General features: G+C 49.2%; 1 protein-coding gene across 5 annotated transcripts in view; it reads right to left on the bottom strand.

Annotated features, from left to right (window-relative positions):
* The window catches only part of SLIT1 (slit guidance ligand 1), a 227,781-nt gene extending 213,098 nt beyond the window's left edge, over positions 1-14,683 (bottom strand). For 4 of the 5 annotated variants that reach the window (XM_060192763.1, XM_060192742.1, XM_060192752.1 and 1 more), the window contains exon 1: positions 14,107-14,445. In XM_060192763.1, the coding sequence (XP_060048746.1) occupies positions 14,107-14,303 (197 nt within the window). In that variant the 5' untranslated portion in view covers positions 14,304-14,445. Of the gene's footprint in view, positions 1-14,106 lie in introns of all 5 variants that reach the window. The other variant, XM_007532657.3, reaches the window with a different exon arrangement.
* Between the last annotated feature and the right edge of the window lie 3,849 nt (positions 14,684-18,532).

Raw genomic sequence — 18,532 nt, 5'->3', positions numbered from 1 at the left:
CCCACTCATAAACAGAAGTTGAGAAAGAAGAACAGAAAGGGAAATTCAAAGCAGGAGTTGATTGAATTTGGAGTAGGGCACCAAAGTAAAAATGCTGGGTGGAGGGTGAGGGTGGATGTTCAGCTTCATGGGACGGGGGTGGGGGGGGTGGGGGGGATGTGAGACACAGTCTTTTGGTGGTGGGAATGGTGTTTATGTACACTCCTATCAATTTATAGTTTATAAATCACTATTTAATTAATATGAGAGGGGAAAAATTGATTGAATGTCTCAAACCTTTTAAAGCACAGACTGAGTCTTTTTAATACATAGGCTGAGTCTTTGATACATTGATTCTTTTAAAAGCTTAGTCCAAGGAGAACAAAAGCAACTGGTGGCATAGCTATATGCAAATAATATCAAAGGACATAAAATATGGTGAGGGTGTGTATGATATATAAAATGCAAACAAAGGGATTTTTCAAAGTTAATGCAATTGCCAAACAATGTGATTATTGCTATAACTAGCTACTGTCTTCTTAAACCCTAAGACAACAGGAATCTCCCGCTTCATCTATAGAGCCTATATTTCTCCCAGTCCTGGAACCTCTGGGGTGGGGCTCACTTCCCTGCATGCTTCTCTCAAGTCATACCAAATGATATTGCATCTGCTGATTCCAACCTAATCAATGCAACGAGTACCATCTCAGCATGCTTCACGTCAGATTGTGTCCAGAGACGTCAGGCATGGAATGTCAACCCTTCAGCCTCATCACTCGGGTGAGACCTTTCCATTCCAGGAGGTTCACTTCCTAACAAAGTCCTGAAACCTATATATAGGCCAGGTCCCATAAGATAGAGCATATGTTCACATGTATCCATAAATTAGGGCAAAATACACACATACCTGAAAGTAAAAATACGCAATAGTCTACAGTGAGTCAGTATCAAGTTCATAAAGAAATAGTGTCCACTTAGACTTAAATACCCTCCTCACCTACTTCCTATTACAGTTCTCTCACTCACTCCAAAGCTAACCTTAGCAAAGCAAGGACTGAAAAAGCTGAATAAGGGCAAGAGACTGGCATTTTAACGATGACTCTTTAGTCACTATCAGGCGGCCATTACACAAGCTGGGGCCCTAATCGGGGAGTCCTGAGACTCCCAAACAGACTTGATGGGCCTAGAACTCAAATAAATCCCTCTCTCCATTGTTACCAGTCATCTCTATCAGGAACAACAAAATAGACCCCTTTGTGGGCCCCCATAGGACCTTGCCCTCAACCTGGATCAACAATGGTAGAGGATGGACAACATACTCTATGCTACACCTGAGGAAGATGGCTCAATACTGGAGCAGCATGGAATGTTCCTACTCATGACCACAGAATGTGAGCTCAGATCTAGAGGGATGTAGAGGTCACACAGGTTTCTAAACTAATTATGGGCCCCAGATCACATCAAATTGATGGGGTTTATAGTCAACAATATTTATACCCTTTCCCCATATTAGGGAGCTACTCTCTTCCCTGATCCAGCTTTTTGGTCCTTTTCTCAGCCATGACATCATCTCCCCAGACAATAATTAGGATTCACCTGCATATCAGATTTCAGGCTCAGGCAAAAAAAAAAAAAAAAAAAAACACTAGTATAGCTACAGGCCCTTTGAAATATAACTAAAATATGCCTACTAGCTATCTACAAAATGGAGGAACACCACCCCCCAACACTTCATCTGCAGTAACCCAGCCTTTAGGTCCATGATTGTTCAACAATTTGTTTGGCTTTGTATATTAACTCTCTTTTCAGCCACAAGGTTCCAGATGCTAGCAGGATGCAACCAGACTTCCCTGGACAGATGACCCCACCAATGTGCCTTGGAGCTCTGCTTCTCCAGAGTCCTTCCCCACTAGGGAAAGAGAGAGACAGGCTGGGACTATGGATCAACCTGTCAATGCCCATGTTCAGCGGGGAAGCAATTATAGAAGCCAGACCTTCTACCTTCTGCATCCCACATGGATCTTGGGTTAATACTTCCAGAGGGTTAAAGAGTAGGAAAGCTATCAGGAGAGGGGTTGGTATATGGAGGTCTAGTGGTGGGAACTGTGCAAAGCTGTACCCCTCTTATCCTATGGTTTTGTCAATGTTTCCTTTTTATAAATAAAAATTTTTTTAAAAAAACAATGAAATTTGGGGCTGGGTGGTGGCACACCTAATTGAGCGTACATGGTACGATGTGCAAGGACCCAAGTCTCAGCAATGTGCAAAGACCCAAGTTTGAGACCTCCATCCCCACCTGCAGGGAGAAAGTTTTGCAAGTGATAAAGCAGGGCTGCAGGTGTCTCTCTGTCTCTCTTCCTCTCTATCTCCCCCTTCCCTCCTGATTTCTGCCTGTCTCTGTCAAATAAAGATAATTTTTAAAATATTTTAATGAAGAAGTCTGGTGGTAGCTCAGTGGGTTAAGATCTTGGTTCGAGCCCCTGGCTCCCCACCTGCAGGGGAATCGCTTTACAAACAGTGAAACAGGTCTGCAGGTATCTATCTTTCTCTCCTCCCTCTTTCTTCCCCTCCTCTCTCCATTTCTCTCTGTCCTATCCAACAAAAATGACATCAATAACAACAATAATAACTACAACAATAAAACAACAAGGGCAACAAAAGAGAATATTTTTTTTAAAAAATCTTAATGAGGGAGTCGGGTGGTAGCACCGCGGGTTAAGCTCATGTGGCGCAAAGCACAAGGATGGGCGTAAGCATTCCGGTTCAAACCCCTGGTTCCCCACCTGCAGGGGAATAGCTTCACAAGTAGTGAAGCACATCTGCAGGTGTCTATCTTTCTTTCCCCCCCTCTCTATCTTCCCCTCCTCTCTCCATTTCTCTCTGATCTATCCAACAACAATGACATCAACAACAATAATAACTACAACAGGGCAGGGGTAGATAGCATAATGGTTATGCAAAGAGACTCTGATGCCTGAGGCTCCAAAATCCCAGGTTCAATCCCCTGCACCACCATAAGCCAGAGCTGAGCAGTGCTCTGGTAAAAAAAAAATAATAATAATAATAATAATAATGAGTCCAGCGGTAGCGTAGTGGGTTAAGCGCATGTGGCACAAAGCGCAAGGACCCCAGGAAGGACTGCAGTTCGAGCCCCCAGCTCCCCACCTGCAGGGGCGATGCTTCACAGGTGGTGAAGCAGGTCTGCAGGTGTCTGTCTTTCTCTATCCCTCTCTGTCTTCCCCTCCTCTCTCCATTTCTCTCTGTCCTATCCAACAATGACGACATCAATAACAACAACAATAATGACTGTAACAACAATAAAAAGCAACAAGGGTGACAAAAGGGAAAATAAATAAATATAATAATAGTAATAACTACAACAATAAAAATCTAGGACAATAAAAGGGAATAGATAAATATTTTTAAAATTTTTTAATGAAATTCTATTCAGCTGCTAAGAATAATGAAGTCACTTTCTTTACCTTGGATAATCTTAGCTAGAGCTTGAAGGAATCACGCTAAGAGAGATTAGCCAAAAAGAGAAGGATGAATTTGGGATGATCTCACTCATGGACAGAACTTAAAAAACAAGAACAGTCCCCACCTGCAGGGGAGTCGCTTCACAGGCGGTGAAGCAGGTCTGCAGGTGTCTATCTTTCTCTCCTCCTCTCTGTCTTCCCCTCCTCTCTCCATTTCTCTCTGTCCTATCCAACAACAACAACAACAATAATAACTACAACAATAAAACAACAAGGGCAACAAAAGGGAATAAATAAATAAAATAAATATTAAAAAAAAAAAGAACAGAACAGGGAAACATAAAGTAAAAGTTAGAGTAGTTTGGTGAATTGCTCCAAAGCAAAGGACTCTGGGGAAGGAGAACAGGGAGAGGGGCTAGGGGAGGGGGGCTTTGTGGTCCTGATGCATTATGATAGAAAAGGACCCAAGCTGGGGGTGAGAGTGCTTTGCAGACACCTATCATGGCGAGATGAGAAATTATACCCATGTGCCAACAACTATACTATAAACCATTAGCCTCCCAATAAAAAAGAAAAATGTAGTAATAGCAGCTGGGGAAATAGGTCAACTGGCAGAGCTCTGGACTTTCATGTCTGAGCCTCCTAGCTCAATCCCAGGCACTGCACACACTGGAGTTATGCTCTGGCTTCTCTCCCGTGTAAAACTGTGTCTCGTGTAAAATAAATAAAAAATAGATTTTAAAAAAAAGAAGAGAGTAGCACAAAGTGCAAGGACCAGCAGAAGGATCCCGGTTTGAGCCAGCCCCTGGCTCCCCACCTGCAAGGAAGTGGCTTCACAAGCGGTGAAGCAGGTCTGCAGGTGTCTATCTTTCTCTCCCCCTCTCTGTCTTCCCTTCCTCTCTCCATTTCTCTCTGTTCTATCCAACAACGACAACATCAATAACAACAATAAATGAATAAATAAATATTTTTTAAAAAGAAGAGAGTAATCAAATATAAATATATAAAGCATGTTTACATAAAGTATATATATATAAAAACTCACAAATCCATACAGACAAGTAGATGGAGGAAAATCCTTCTTTACACAGAATGCCAGCTAATAACTAGTGAAGAGGTGATGGAGTCAGAAGTGTCTCACTGATGGAAACCAAAGCTAGTGGGTGGAGTTCTGATGAGGAACAGAATATTTACACAAGTCTCTCCCCACAAATTATTAGTAACAAAGGGGAAATGAAACTTTTCAGCAGAGAAGCTTGGCAGACAGCAAGTGACAGAATGATCAAAGCTGAAATCACCAGTATGGGGACTAATTGACATCATGTGCCCGCTGAGAAGAGCACGACAAAGCTGATTTCATCTTCCTGCCCCAAAGTGTCTAACTTGAATGTAATCGTGAGGCAAGAGGAGATGAAGCCAGATTGAGAGGCAGCTTACAAAATAACTAGCCTGCATTTTTAGAGAGCAAAGCAAAGCTGCAGAATTGGTCCACATTAAAGACAGACTAGGGGTGGGTGGTGGTGCACCTAGTTGAGTGCACAAGGACCCAGGTTCAAGACCCCCCTCCCGCCCCCACCTGCAGAGGGAAAGCTTTGCAAGTGGTGAAGCAGTGCTGCAGGTAGGTCTCGGTTTCTATCACTCCTCTCTATCTCTCCTACTGTATAAATTTCTGTCTCTATCCAATAAAAAAATACAGATAATTAAAAAAAAAAGATAGACTAAAGGTTCATGGCATATAAATGTCATGTGTGGCTGTGGACAGGACTCTGGATTTGGACAGAACGTAGTCATGAAAGACACTATTGGCGTAGTGGGTGGGTGGCATTCAAATATGAACCACAATATTGTGACAATGTTGATTTTTATAGCATTATTATACATAAACAGTACATTGGAGAGGGCATATGTTACCATGTGCAAGGACCTGGGTTCAAGCACACAGTCCCCACCTGCAGGGGGAGGCTTCACAAGTGGTGAAGCAGTGCTGTAGGTCTTTTATCTATCTCCCATCTTGATTTCTCTCTCTCTCTATCCAGTAAATAAATTTAATATATATATATATATATATATGAAAAAAGAAAAGAAATGGAAATAAATTACATGGGGGCAGAGAGGTGACTCTTGTAAAACACAGGCCTTACATGCCTGTGTTTTACAAAAGAGCAGCATAAATGACAGAGTGCTGCTCTGGTATCTGTCTCTCTCACAACACACACACACTTAAAAGGAAAGGAGATACACAGAAGTATTTAAAAGAATAATCCATGCCTTACATGATTCAGAAAGCAAATGTGCACTGGGTAATGTATGAGAAAGCAAATGGGGACAAGGGTAGATAGCATAATTGTTCTGCAAAGAGACTCTCATGCCTGAGGCTCCAAAATCCCAGGTTCAATCCTCCGCACCACCATAAACCAGAGCTGAGCAGTGCTCTGTTAAAATAAACAAATAAATGCAATGGCAACAAAAGGGAATAAATAATAAATAAATAAATATAAAAAATAAACAAAGCAAATGGGATAAAACACAATCTCTACACTCCCGTTGCAACTTTTCAATTAGCAATTTCAAGTGAAAAGGAGCACAAAAGATATTTTAGGTGATAAAATTATTCAAAAATTGAATTGCAGTAATGTTTGTACAACTCTACAGACTTATTTAAAATCACTGAATACGGCAGGGGTAGGTAGCATAATGGTTATGCAAAGAGACTTTCCTGCCTGAGAGTCTCAGGTTCAATCCCCCACATCATCACAAGCCAGAGCTAAGGAGTGCTCTGGTTAAAAAAAAAAAAAAAAAAAAAATTATTGAGTAATTCAGTTTCGCACTTACACACCCTATGGTGGCTCCCGTGTCACCAGCATAATGTCCACCCCAGTATCTGGGACTCTTTCTCATTCACCATCACCTTCTGAATGTCCCAAAATCCCTCTCTTCACTTCTCCTCTTTATGGACCTAAATAAGCCCTGTCCACTTGTCAAGGCCCAGTTTAAATGCTACCTCTCCATCACTGTAAGACACAAATTTTTCCTTCCATCCTCTCACCCTTACTTCCCAAATATAACATTAAACACTTTGTCTTTCTTTCTTTCTTTCTTTCTTTCTTTCTTTCTTTCTTTCCTTTTTCTTTTTTGCCCCCAGGGTTATCACTGGGACTCGGTGCCAGTACTACAAATCCACTGCTCCTGGTGGCCATCTTTTTCCATTTTATTGGATAAGACGGAGAGAAATTGAGAGGGGAGGGGAAGATAGAAAGGAAAAGAGAAAAACACCAGCAGACCTGCTTCACCACTTGTGAAGTGGACTCCCTGCTGTGGGAAGCTGGGGGCTCGCCAGATCCTTGCGGGTGTCCTTATGCTTCATACTATATGTGCTTAACCCGTACAGCACATCCCAGCCCCCACATTAACCACTTTGTATGGAGTATTGCATTTGAACTCATAGTCCTCGTAGTAAGTAGTAAGAAATACCTTTGCATCCATTCCTCCCATCTGCACACTCCCCCATTGGAACTCCACACTTGCACAATTCCACTTCTCCCATCGCATCCTCTCTCTCTCTCTCTCTCTCTCTCTCTCTCTATCTCTATCTCTCTATCTATCTCTCTATCTATCTCCCTCTCCCCCTCTTTAATAAAAGGAGAGAGGAGGAGAGACATTACAACACTGCTCTGCCACCTGTGCTGTTTCCTCATGCAGATGATCCTATGTAGAGGTTGGGGATCAAACCCAGGTCCTCTTGCATGACCCAGTGTGCTCTACCACATGAGCCATTTCCCGGCCCCTGCTGGTATCATTTTACAGATCAGGAAACTGAGTCACTAGTGCTGCCAGAGATATCTCGGATGATAACAGATAGAGTCAGAATTCGAACGGGACCACTCCTGCACTCCAGTGCCTGCTCTGGGAAGCATGGAGATCTCCAGCCCCTACAGATGTCCCTGCAAGTCTGCTCTTTCACAGACAACCCCCCCCCTTCCTTGCTGCTTGCTGAGCAGCAAGCTCCCAGGAGAGCCAGCCCACAGCCCTAGACCTCTGTCCACTGTGCACACGGCAGGTGCCCAACAGCTGTCTGTCCGCCACAGGCTGGGCTCCAGAAAGGAGAGGAGGGGGCCTGGAGCTCATCAAGCAGTGGAGCCAATTCTCCATCCATGAGCACAGCCCCGCTGTCTGGCTACTGCCCAAAGCCCGGCCGTCATCTGCTCTGGGTAATAAGTATTTGTATGGCGATAATTACAGCATTTGGGAAGAAAATCCCATTAAGTGAGAGCCCTGCCGAGCTGCTAATGCCGGCACAGAACTGGAGGCGGCAACTCCGCCAAGCGCCCGTCTGCTCCCAATAATGCAAAAGCGGCCCGCCCGCCGCCCCTCGCCTGGCCCCCAAAGAACACTGCCGCCCCTGCTGGCAGCCACAGCCAGCCCTGCCTCAGAGGGTTATGAAGCAGGCACAGCCCTGCTTCCAGCCAGAGTTTCCAGGGTTCCAGAGCATCTGCAGCTGCCCCAAAAAGGGAGAGGAGAACTAGCTAAGGTGGGAACTAGCACTCAGTCAGAGGCACCCTGGTCCCCTTCCTGCAATCCTCTGTGGTCTGAATACCAATCACATTGCAACTATTTCCTGGGTGTTTGCTTCATGCCAGGCCCTGGGCAAAAGTGCTTCTCCTGGCTTGGCTGTATGTAATCCTCACCACCACGCCTGGAAGCAGATCCTGTCATTACCCCCCATCTTCTGGGCAAGGAAATGGGGTTCTGAGAAGGCACACTTTCCTCCAGAGCACTTATCCCAGTTTGCAACGGCATGTCTGTTCTCGAATTCTCTGTTCCCTTCCAGCCCCCCTGCTGGACTAAATGTCAGGGAGAGAGGGCTGGGACTGGCTCTTGTGGGCCCCGTGTACCCAGCACAATGCAGGAGTTATCTGTTGAAAGAGCAGATTCATCCCTGTGACTTGTCAAGGTGCCCCCCAGCTGCTAAGTGACAGAGGGGCTAAAATGCCTACAGGCTGGCTCCAGAGTCAGGTCAAACTACCCACCCTACAGAGATGGTCAATGCCTGGCACTGCCCTGATGCCTGTCTCCAAGTCCCAGGGGACATGACCACAGATGCCTGGTCTAGGAAAGGAGCCCCTTGAACTGTCAGGCTCCAGGGGAGCAGTAAGTGGCATGGCCAGCGCTCAGATGCTTATGTCCAACGTTCTCCTGCCCCATCTTAGCCTCCAAGCCCTTAGCTTGAGCTACTTAAATAATAGGAACAATAAATGACCTCAGCTAATGTTTAGTTCACAAAGCATTTCAGCACCATACATGAAGGAATCCTTAAAATGGCCCTATAAGGCAGAAAGTGGGCATCACTATCCAGAGGCCCAGGGACAGAATGCCAGTCAGTTGCCATGTGTGCCTCTGGGTCCTCTTGTGCATTTGCTCACTTAATCTCATCAGCCACCTGCAAAGCCATCACTATGCCCATTTACAGCTGGGGAAACAAGGTCTGCAGATGGAATGAGAACACTGTGGGGCCCTGGCACCAGTCATACAGAGACCAGTGCACCTGCTTCTACAGACACAAGTACCCACAAGAGGCAGCCCCCACTCCTACCCTCCCAGAGGCAGACACTGCTACAATGAAGCCCATCATCTTGTGACAATCCAGATACCCCAGTAGGCAACCTCGAGGGCATCCTGAGCAGTCTTCCTTGGGGTCACTCACCCAGCCCAGTTGTAGAGGACACCAGAGTCAGAGGGCTAGATTAGAAGCAAGCAAGTCCCCAGTGCCAGGCCTCTGCAACAGGCAGGGAGCTGGGGCCGTGGACAGAGGGACTGGCCTGGAGGCATGGACACACAAGATGGCAGGAAGCTGGTCCCCTGGCCTGAGGGCCAGCAGAGCAGCATGGACAAGAGGGCAAAGGGAAGCTGCAGGCCTCCACTGGGCCTCTTGCACCACTCCAGCCTATGCTGGGCCTTCCCCTCTCTGCACCCCACACCTTCAGCGTGGATCCACTGCAAGTGAACAGAGGGGCAAAGCAGAGCCATATGGTCTCAGGGGTGGCACATCCGGTTAAGTGCACATAGTATGAAGTGCAAGGACCCACGTAAGAATCTGGGTTCAAGATCCCGCTCCCCACCTGCACGGGGTCTACTTCACAAGCAGTGAAGCAGGTCTGCAAGTTATCTATCTTTCTCTCTCCCTTTCTATCTCCCCCTCCTCTCTCAATTTCTCTCTGTCCTACCCAATAAAATGGGAAAAAAAAATGGCTGCCAGGAGCAGTGGATTCATAGTGCCAGCACCAAGCCCCAGCAATAACCCTGGAAGCAAAAAAAAAAACAAAAAACCATAGTTCACTCTCTCCAGTCCCCAAATTTCTTTTTTAATTAAAAAAAAATCCAACAGAAGAACAAGAAAGAAAGAAAAACAGCCATAGCTGGGTCCCTCTGAGTCTGCATCCTACTCTTTAGTTGCTTCTAGGCCACACACACACACACACACACACACACACACCTTGATCTGGATTTTTTAATTGTTGCCTTGAGTGAATTATTCAGCATCCTTTCCTTACCTGGCCCACCTGGCCCACAGCCCCTCTGGCTGAACCAATTTCCTACACAAATCTGAGGCCTGCCCAGCCTCTTCCCAGAAGTTCCCGCAGCAAAGCAATGACAATGTCTTCCCATTTGTGAAAGGGGGACAGGCTTCTTGGACCCAGAGTTACAGGACACAGAATAGTAAAGTTGCTGCTGTAGAAACTGCCCAGAGTGGGGCCGGGCAGTGGCACACTGGGTTAAGTGCACATAGTACATGTAGTATGAAGCACAAGGATCCAGGTTCAAGCCCCTGGTTCCCCACCTGCACCTGCACCCATCTGCTTCACAAATAGTGAAGCAGGTCTGCAGGGGTCTATCTTTCTCTCTCCCTCTCTATCTTCCCCTCCTCTCTTAAGTTTTCTCAATCCTATCAGAAAAAAATTGTTTAAAAAAAGGCCACAGGGGCCTTTCATAGCACTGGCACCGAGTCCCAGCAATATTACTGGAGGCAAAAAAGAAAAAAAAAGGAAGAAAGAAAGAAAAGAAAAGAAACTGCCCAAAGTACAAAAGACAAGTGTGCAGCTGCATCTATAAAGACTTCACAGCCCACGAAGAAGCCGCCATCCAGGCCTCCAGCACTCAACATCGACATCACTAGGCACCCCTGCTGATAGAGCACTTGCCCCAGCTACCTTTTCAAAGTGCTCTTTTCCTCTTCAAATGGCTCTTTTACAACCTGCTGATTGAAAAGGCAGGCTCCCTTTCCTTGCCTCAGAAGTTTGGTGCATAACAAAGGCCAAAGCTCCCTTTCCCCTCTCATAACTCTCTTACCAAAATTCACCCCTAGATTCAGACCCTGAGGTCCCCAAAGTAGATGACCAAAAAGAAGAAGGCCTTCATGGGCTTTCCCAACCTTCCCTGCCTGGACGCCCATCACCAGAAATAGCTTGTTCCAGCCTAGACCCAGACCAAGCCAGCTACCCATCAGGCCAGATGCAGTCATGTCTGCAGGTTCTTTGCTCAGAACCCCTTGTTCTGGGGTCTGTCCTCTATGCTTGGCCAAGTCCCACCCAGCCAATGTTGGGCCACAAATGCCCTGATAAAATGATCCACCCTTGACTGGCGGGAGATACAGAACTTTAGTGGTGGGTGTGGTGTGGAACTATACATTGTAATCTTATAATCTTGTAACAAACAATTAAGAACACATTAAAAAATTTTAAATCCACCCTCTGAAGGGGTCGGACTGTAGCACAGCAGGTTAAGTGCACATAGCACGAAAGGCAAGGACTGGCATAAGGATCCTGGTTCAAGCCCCCCGCTCCCCACCATCACCCACAAGTGGTGAAGTAGGTCTGCAGGTGTCTGTCTTTCTCTCCCCCTCTCTGTCTTCCCCTCCTCTCTCCATTTCTCTCTGTCCTATCCAGCAACAATAACATCAATAACAACAGCAATAATAGTAACCACAACAATGATAAAACAAAAGGGAAAAGAATAGCCTCTAGGAGCAGTGGATTTGTAGTGCAGGCACGCAGCCCCAGCAATAACCCTGGAGGCAAAAAAAAAAAAAAATCTACACTCTAAGAAGTCCTTAATGACTGAAAAGGGATCCCCCTCCCTATGTCCCCCACTGGGCTACTAGCCCAGCCTTCACCTAAGAGCTCACAGTTAGGGCACTGGTTCCTGCCCCAGTCCATCAGGGACAATGATGGACTCACTCCTTACTGGACCCTCGATACTTGGTTCCTGTCTCCATATTTGTGGAAATAAACTACAAGCCTCCTCTCTTGATCTTATCCTAACACAGGTATCCCTAAATCTGAACCTAAAGCATTCCAGCAAAATCTTTCATTTAGCCAAAATGGAGAAAAGCCAAGAAATGATCACCATGGATTTATACAGGGAGAAAAACCGCCCATTCCCAGACATACAAATAACCCATAAAATCTACAGGATTTTATGAAATCCACATACCCAATAATACTAATGAGACACTCGCATTATAGCAGAAGCAGGAAATATGTGGTGATTCCTGTGTAAACCAGTTCCCAGGGATGGAGCTTGGCAGGGCCACTCTTGCCCGGAAGATAAGTGCCACTGCTGGGATGGCCACTGCCAAATGCAGAACACTATTTCTGCTTTAGGCCTTTTGTCAGAAAAGTGGAAATTCACTTCAGATTTCTTAGAGCTAGCAAAAACAAAAACTAATGTCAGTGTTTCAAAAGAAAACACCAAAGGACTGAAAGCAAACTTCTAAAAAGCTGGTATTGATCTGCAAAGACATTTAATTGAACACCAGGAGGTGCCAGGCACTCCCCCAAAGATTTCTGATAAATCCTTACCAGAACCAGAGCTTGTACTTATCAGTATTTCCCTGATGGGAAGGACCTGAGGCTCAGAGAAGCTAAGTCACTTGCCCAAAGCCACACAGTAAATAACTGACGGAGCTAGCCCATCAGCTTTTTCGGATGCACTAGGAAGTTTCACTTCCCTACCACTCTGATAGCAAAAGAATTTGAGTTTATGAAGGTCAGAAAGTTCCTGTCCTACAAACTTTCAAGAAGCAAAGGAATCTAGAGATAAGAGTCAGAATTCAAGATCCAGAAGCAGAGGAGAGCTAGGTGACAGTTCTCCTTAGCTACACAGGTACCAGCTGTGGAAGGTGGTCGGTGCCCCAATGTCACTAGCAAAGGACAGGGAGGGATCCAATGTGGATGGTGGCCCTGAAATCTCACATCTCCTCTGGACAGACTTTGAACTCCTGTTCCCTCTCCAGATCCACACAGGGTCCTGAATGTGGTCCAAGCAGTTCCCACATAGCATCTCCCTCACCCCTCAGCCCACATGCCCTCACTCTGCCCAAACACACACGCACCACCCCCACACCCCCGGTGAGATTGCATGGAGATTGCAAGTTCTCTGAATCCTCCACGGGAATTTTCCAGACTCAGCCAAGAAGAGTCTGAAGCAAATACATGTGTGCTCACTAATTGCTGACCTTGGTAGAAGCTGGATCCAGGAGCCAAGTCCTCCCCAGGGTCAGGTTGCTGCCTTGGACCAACTGGGAAGCATGAAAATGGGTTCCAAAGTTTACAAAGCATTTCTTCTGTTTCCTGACAGCCACTACACTGGCCCAGGACTTTGTAAGGTTAGGCAGCTTTCAAAGCAGCCCCAAGTCCAGAAGTGTCCCCAAGGCAGTCACCTCTGCACTCAGTTCAAAGACCCAAGGTGTCATCAAACATGTGCACCTGGGGATCTGCATGGCCTACCATTGTGGAGGTGGCCCCCATGCCTGGAAGCCACATAGACACACTCATCAGGAGAATCTCAGAAAATCAGTTATATACACCTGTAAATATATATATGCATGCTAGCCCCACACACACGTACACACACACACACACACATACACACACACACACACCCTGCAAAGCTCAGCAAGTCTAGCCAAGGCTGAGTGTCCCCAAAAATTCCGAAGTGCAGGAGGACAAAAAGAAAAAGGATGTTTGTGTTGCTCTTCATGGTCCTTATCTGTCACCTCATGTCTCTCTCTCCAAGCTCCACACACACACTATTCCCCGGGCTCCTGGTGCTGCCTGGCCACGCCTGCCCATTTGTGGGTGCTGAGTAGAACACACCCCAAACCCTAAACCCCTAAGCCAGGGGGTCCCATTGTCTGCCTGGGTTGGGGGCTGGCTTGGCAGGAGATGGGGGGGGGAACCACCTGCAAAAGCAGAATTGTTCAGGCTCTGAGGCAAACAATGGAGAGGAAGCGGGGCAAGCAACTTCAGCCCCATCCCACCTTGCACCCACCCCGCTCCCCGCCGAGCTGAGGCACAGCCCAAGCCCCGAGCGCCCAGGAGGAGGCACTGTGCCCGGTGAGCGCAGGGGCTTCCTCCGGGGTGCCAGGCAGTTGCGTGGCTCCCACCGGCAGGCGCCCTGAAGGAGTCAAGGGCAGCGTAGGGTGCAGGTGTGCGGCCCGACGCTGACAGCCCCGCCGAGGGCCTTTGTGCCCCGGGGAAGGCAGAACTCGGTTTCAGGCTCTTGCGGCGGACGCTGGCCCGTCCACGGGCTGTGGAGCCCCGGGGACCCCGCGGTCCCGTCGCATCCCCGGGACAGCCCGGGCCGTACTTACAGGCGCTCAGTGCCCCGCGGGATGTTCCTGGGCACGGCCTGCAGCCCGGCGGCGTGGCAGTCCACCGTGGTGCCGCTGCAGGTGCAGAGGGCGGGGCACGCCCAAGCCCCCGGGCGCCACGCGGCGGTGCAGAACAGCAGCCAGAGCGCGGGCCCGAGCCGCCCCGCCGACCGAGCCCCGTGGGCAGTCAGCGCCATGCTGCCCTCGCCGCGTCCCGCTCGCTTCCCAGACGGCAGCAGCCGCCGACCATGCCAGCCCGGCGCCTCCAGGTGCAGTCCCGGGGCAGCGCGTGCTCGAGCGCTGCGCCCCGCAGCCGTGAGGAAGCGAGCGAAGAGGCGCCTGGCCCTCCCGAGTGTGTAGGGGGGGGGGGAGTGCCCGGCCCCGCGCGGCGCGGCGCGGCGCGGCGCGGTACGGTGCAGCTTCCTCGCAGGGTGCGTCTCCCGCTCGCCCCGGCGGAGGCTCCAGCTGCTGGCGGCGCGGCCGCGGCCGGAGGAGAATGGGCAGGCCCCGCGCGCGCACGCTCCCCGCGCGCACACACACACACACACGGGCGCACACTCGCCCGCTCCCACCCGGCGCCCAGCACTCAATCCCCGAGCGCATAGCCGGGGCCAGACTCCGCCCCGCCCCGCCCCGCCCCGACCACTACTCCCACCGCCCCGCGGGGCCGCCTCCAGCTCCCAAGGTGGAAGCTCCCTCCCCGCCTCCCTCTGAGCGCGCGCTGCCTGCGGGGGCGGCGGTGGGGCCGCAGCTCTGCTCAGCCGGCGGACTAGCACACGCACACACAGAGATGCACACACCTCACCTAGGGTCATGCTGCTGAGCCACAGAGGGGAGAAGGGGCGCAGAGACTCTGCTGCCCCCCAATATGGCTCCTGGACTCCCCTCGACTTGCTTTGTTGCTTCTCAGTGGAAGGACCCCCACCACCACCCCCGTGCGCCCCAGGTGGCATCTCCAAGCCACCTACCTGACTTAGCCAGGGGCCTTGACTGAGGAGCCCTGGAGGCTGGGTGGGGGTAGGGGTTAACAACAGTCTTTAGGGACCAGGCCACACTCTTGCCTCCTAGGACACAAGCTTCTGGCCACGATGGCAGCACATCTGCCGCCCCCTCCCCCTTTACGCCCGTCCCCCAAGGCACCCAGAATGAGAGTAGCCCGGGTTTGGACTCTTGCCCAAATGGAAGGTGTTTGCCATGCTCCATGCCTCTTTGGCCGCATCTGTGTCCCAAGTGGTGGGAGAGGGAGTCATTGCTGGAGGACCACCCCCAGACATCTTCCTGCATTCACACCAATGCCCCGCCCCCTCCATTTCTGACATTCGGAAAGGAAGGCTCAGTCCTGTGGTAAAAAACCTGCGAGGTGGGAGATGGCTGACCTAGCCTGTGGGTAAGGACTGTGCTTCTTGAGGCCCGTGTGGACAGAGAAAATTACCCTCAGCCCAAGGAAAGATATCAAGAACACTTCCCAAAATCAAAGGAGCTAGGGCCTGTGGGTGCTCTAGGGAATCCCGACACCCCAACTCCTGAAACCTGGCAAAAGCAAGCAGGGAGCAGTCCCTGACAGGAACTGACTACCTGGTCTTACCCTTGGAGAAAGCAGGAAAAAAGCTCATCAAGAAATGACAGAGTGGGTGGGCACAGCTGGGTTTTTTCGGAAGAGGAAGGGGTGACAGAGGTTTTGATGAGATGAAAGCCTTATCTGTCACTGGCCATGGAACAAAACATGCCACGGTTTTCCTTTGTTTTTCTCTTCCATCTTGATGAAAACTGAAAAGATTGAGGCCATATCTAGGGCTGGGACCAGAAAATCAGTCATGAGACTGATGTTATTTATGAACTTTTGATGGTTCTTTGGAAAGTCTACATGCACACTCATACACGTGGCCTCCAGGCAGGGTCCCAGATCTGTGAGCATGTTTCCATCACAGCACAGGGGGAAGGGGCTTCCTCAGGGGGTCCCTGTGTGGGAGACCTTTTCCACAAATCCAACCAGAGTTCTGCCTTCTGCGAGGGCCCCCTTTCCCTCCCAAGACTCTTCCTAACCTTTCTCCACAGGGCACTGCACCCTCCTCCCTGCCCAGCCCTCTCCAGCTGCCTTGGGCAGAGTTAAATCCTCATTCCTCTAAGCCTGCTGCTTTGTTTACTCCTCTTAGCTGGGGCTCCGTTTACACATGTGGCTCCTTCCCTGACATCCCGCCTGGGGCAGAGTCATGGCTTCCTGGCTGATTTGCTTTGGCACACACACCAGCGCCTGGCACTTAGTAGGGCTGTCACTGCCCAAGACGCCTTTGCTCCAGCCTTCTGCTCCAGCAGTGCTGCCTCCCTGACCGATGACCCTGGAGGGCTCCTTAGAAGCAGGGACCCATGTGGGGAAGAGGGAGGGTGTTGATTAACCAGGCAGCATGCCCTGGGGGATGCAGGGTGGCAGGGGAGGGGTGGGAGGAGAAGTGGAAGCAGGCTGGGGGCTGCAAGATCAGCTCTGCCTGTGTCTCCGGAGAACTAGTCATTGTCCGAGAAGTTTCTAGACTTCCGGACAGTGAATCCCAAACAGGCCTTGAGTCAAGTTATCACCACCTAGTAAGGGCTGGCTTCTCCTATAAGGGGAGAAGGCAGAGAGAGAGAGAGGAAGAGGCCCTTCAGCCTCAGGACAAAGATTGCCCCCACCAGCCTGTCATGGGAGGCTCTGCCCCAGCAGCCGGGCAGCTCCCCAAATTGGCTCCCATCCCCAGTTCCTCCACCCCAGAGCCTGGCTGGCTCCCCACTTCAGGAGGCAGCTCGCCATGAATGAACATAGCTCATTAGCGTTCCCAGCACATTTGCTCGTTAAACAGCCGCCAGGCCAGCCGTGCACCCCTCCTCTCTTAGCTTTTTTTTTTTTTATTATTATTATTCAGTTTCCTCTCTCATGCCCCTCTCTCTGTCAGGGCTCCAGCCTCCTCCCCACAGCCAGGCCACCTGCTCTCTCTACACAGGAGGGGAGGAGGCAGGCCTGTCATATCGCTGCTGCCAGAAGGCTCCAAGCCGGCCACAAACTTACAGGCCAATAGCAAGGTAACCCCCAGAGAGAAACCTGGGGAGGGGGCTACCCTCCACAGAGACCCTCCTCTGAGTCCCCTCAACCTCATGTGCTCCAGGGCCACCTCCTACATGAGGTGTTTGCATTTGGGAAACTCCATTCACTGAGCTTCTGCATTCCACATACTGAGTCCTGACACACACCTGGCCCTCAGTGAGCCCAAGTCCTGCAGAAAGAGAAGTAGACAGGTGACAGGGACTATAGGACTGCAGAGAAGCCAGAGCACGGGCCTCAGGTTAGAGCAGGAAGAGACTTGTGAGCAACCTTGGAGGCTGAGTAGGCCCTGGCTGGGCAGCTGAGTGAGTAGAAAGGCTTCCTAGGCCTGGAGAAATGACATGTGGTGGGCAGGTGGTACCCACATCTGAGCTCAGTAAAGTGAGTGCAGTGCTGGGAACAGGTGTCATTGATAGCAGACATCAGAAAGGGCATGGGACACTTCCCTGTGACTGGTAGATTTTCTGACTCTTCTCTGTGCTCAGAGAGTCTGTCTGTCTTTCTGCATGTTTTCCTGGAATGCACTATACACCCACCTCCCCCCCAAAAAAATGGCAGTGATTTCTTCCAGGCAGGGGTCTGAGTGATAACAGGGAACAGTTTCAGAACACTTTTTTCTCTTAGTGTTTGGATTTGTTTGTCTGTGCAGTGTTACTGAACTCCCATCACCACCAATACATTTTGTAGACACACAGAAGATACATGGAAGCTGAGCTCCTTCTATAAGTGAGTGTGCCCAGGTCTTCGTGGTAGTATCTCTTGATCAATTCATAGACCTCTCCTTGCTTTCAGACTTCAAGGCTGGGGTATTCTGATCTCAAATGCAGTCGTCCTTCTCAAACCTGCAAACTTCCTAGTTCAGCAAATCCTAGCCCAAAGGCCCTAAGTCAATTTAATTTCAAATCAGATTTCCCTTAAAAAAATAAAAGAGAGGCGGGAAGTAGCGCAGCAAGTTAAGCGCACATGGCACAAAGCACAAGGACCAGCATAAGGATCCTAGTTCAAGCCCCTCGCTTCCCACCTGCAGGGGAGTCTCTTCACAGGCAGTGAAGCAGATCTGAGGGTATCTATCTTTCTCTCCCCTCTCTCTCTTCCCCTCCTTGCTCCATTTCTCTCTGTCCTATCCAATTACAATGACGTCAATAACAACGATAATAACTACAACAATAAAACAACAAGGGCAACAAAAAGGGATAAATATTTTTTAATATTTATTTTATTTATTTATTTATTCCCTTTTGTTGCCCTTGTTGTTTTTTATTGTTGTAGTTATTATTGTTGTTGGATAGGACAGAGAGAAATGGAGAGAGGAGGGGAAGACAGAGAGAGAGGGGGAGAGAAAGATAGACACCTGCA

This window comes from Erinaceus europaeus, chromosome 1, assembly GCF_950295315.1.
Source record: "Erinaceus europaeus chromosome 1, mEriEur2.1, whole genome shotgun sequence".
Taxonomy (NCBI): domain Eukaryota; kingdom Metazoa; phylum Chordata; class Mammalia; order Eulipotyphla; family Erinaceidae; genus Erinaceus; species Erinaceus europaeus.
Note: the sequence above shows the minus strand (reverse complement) of the source record. Positions and strands in the feature narration are given on the sequence as shown.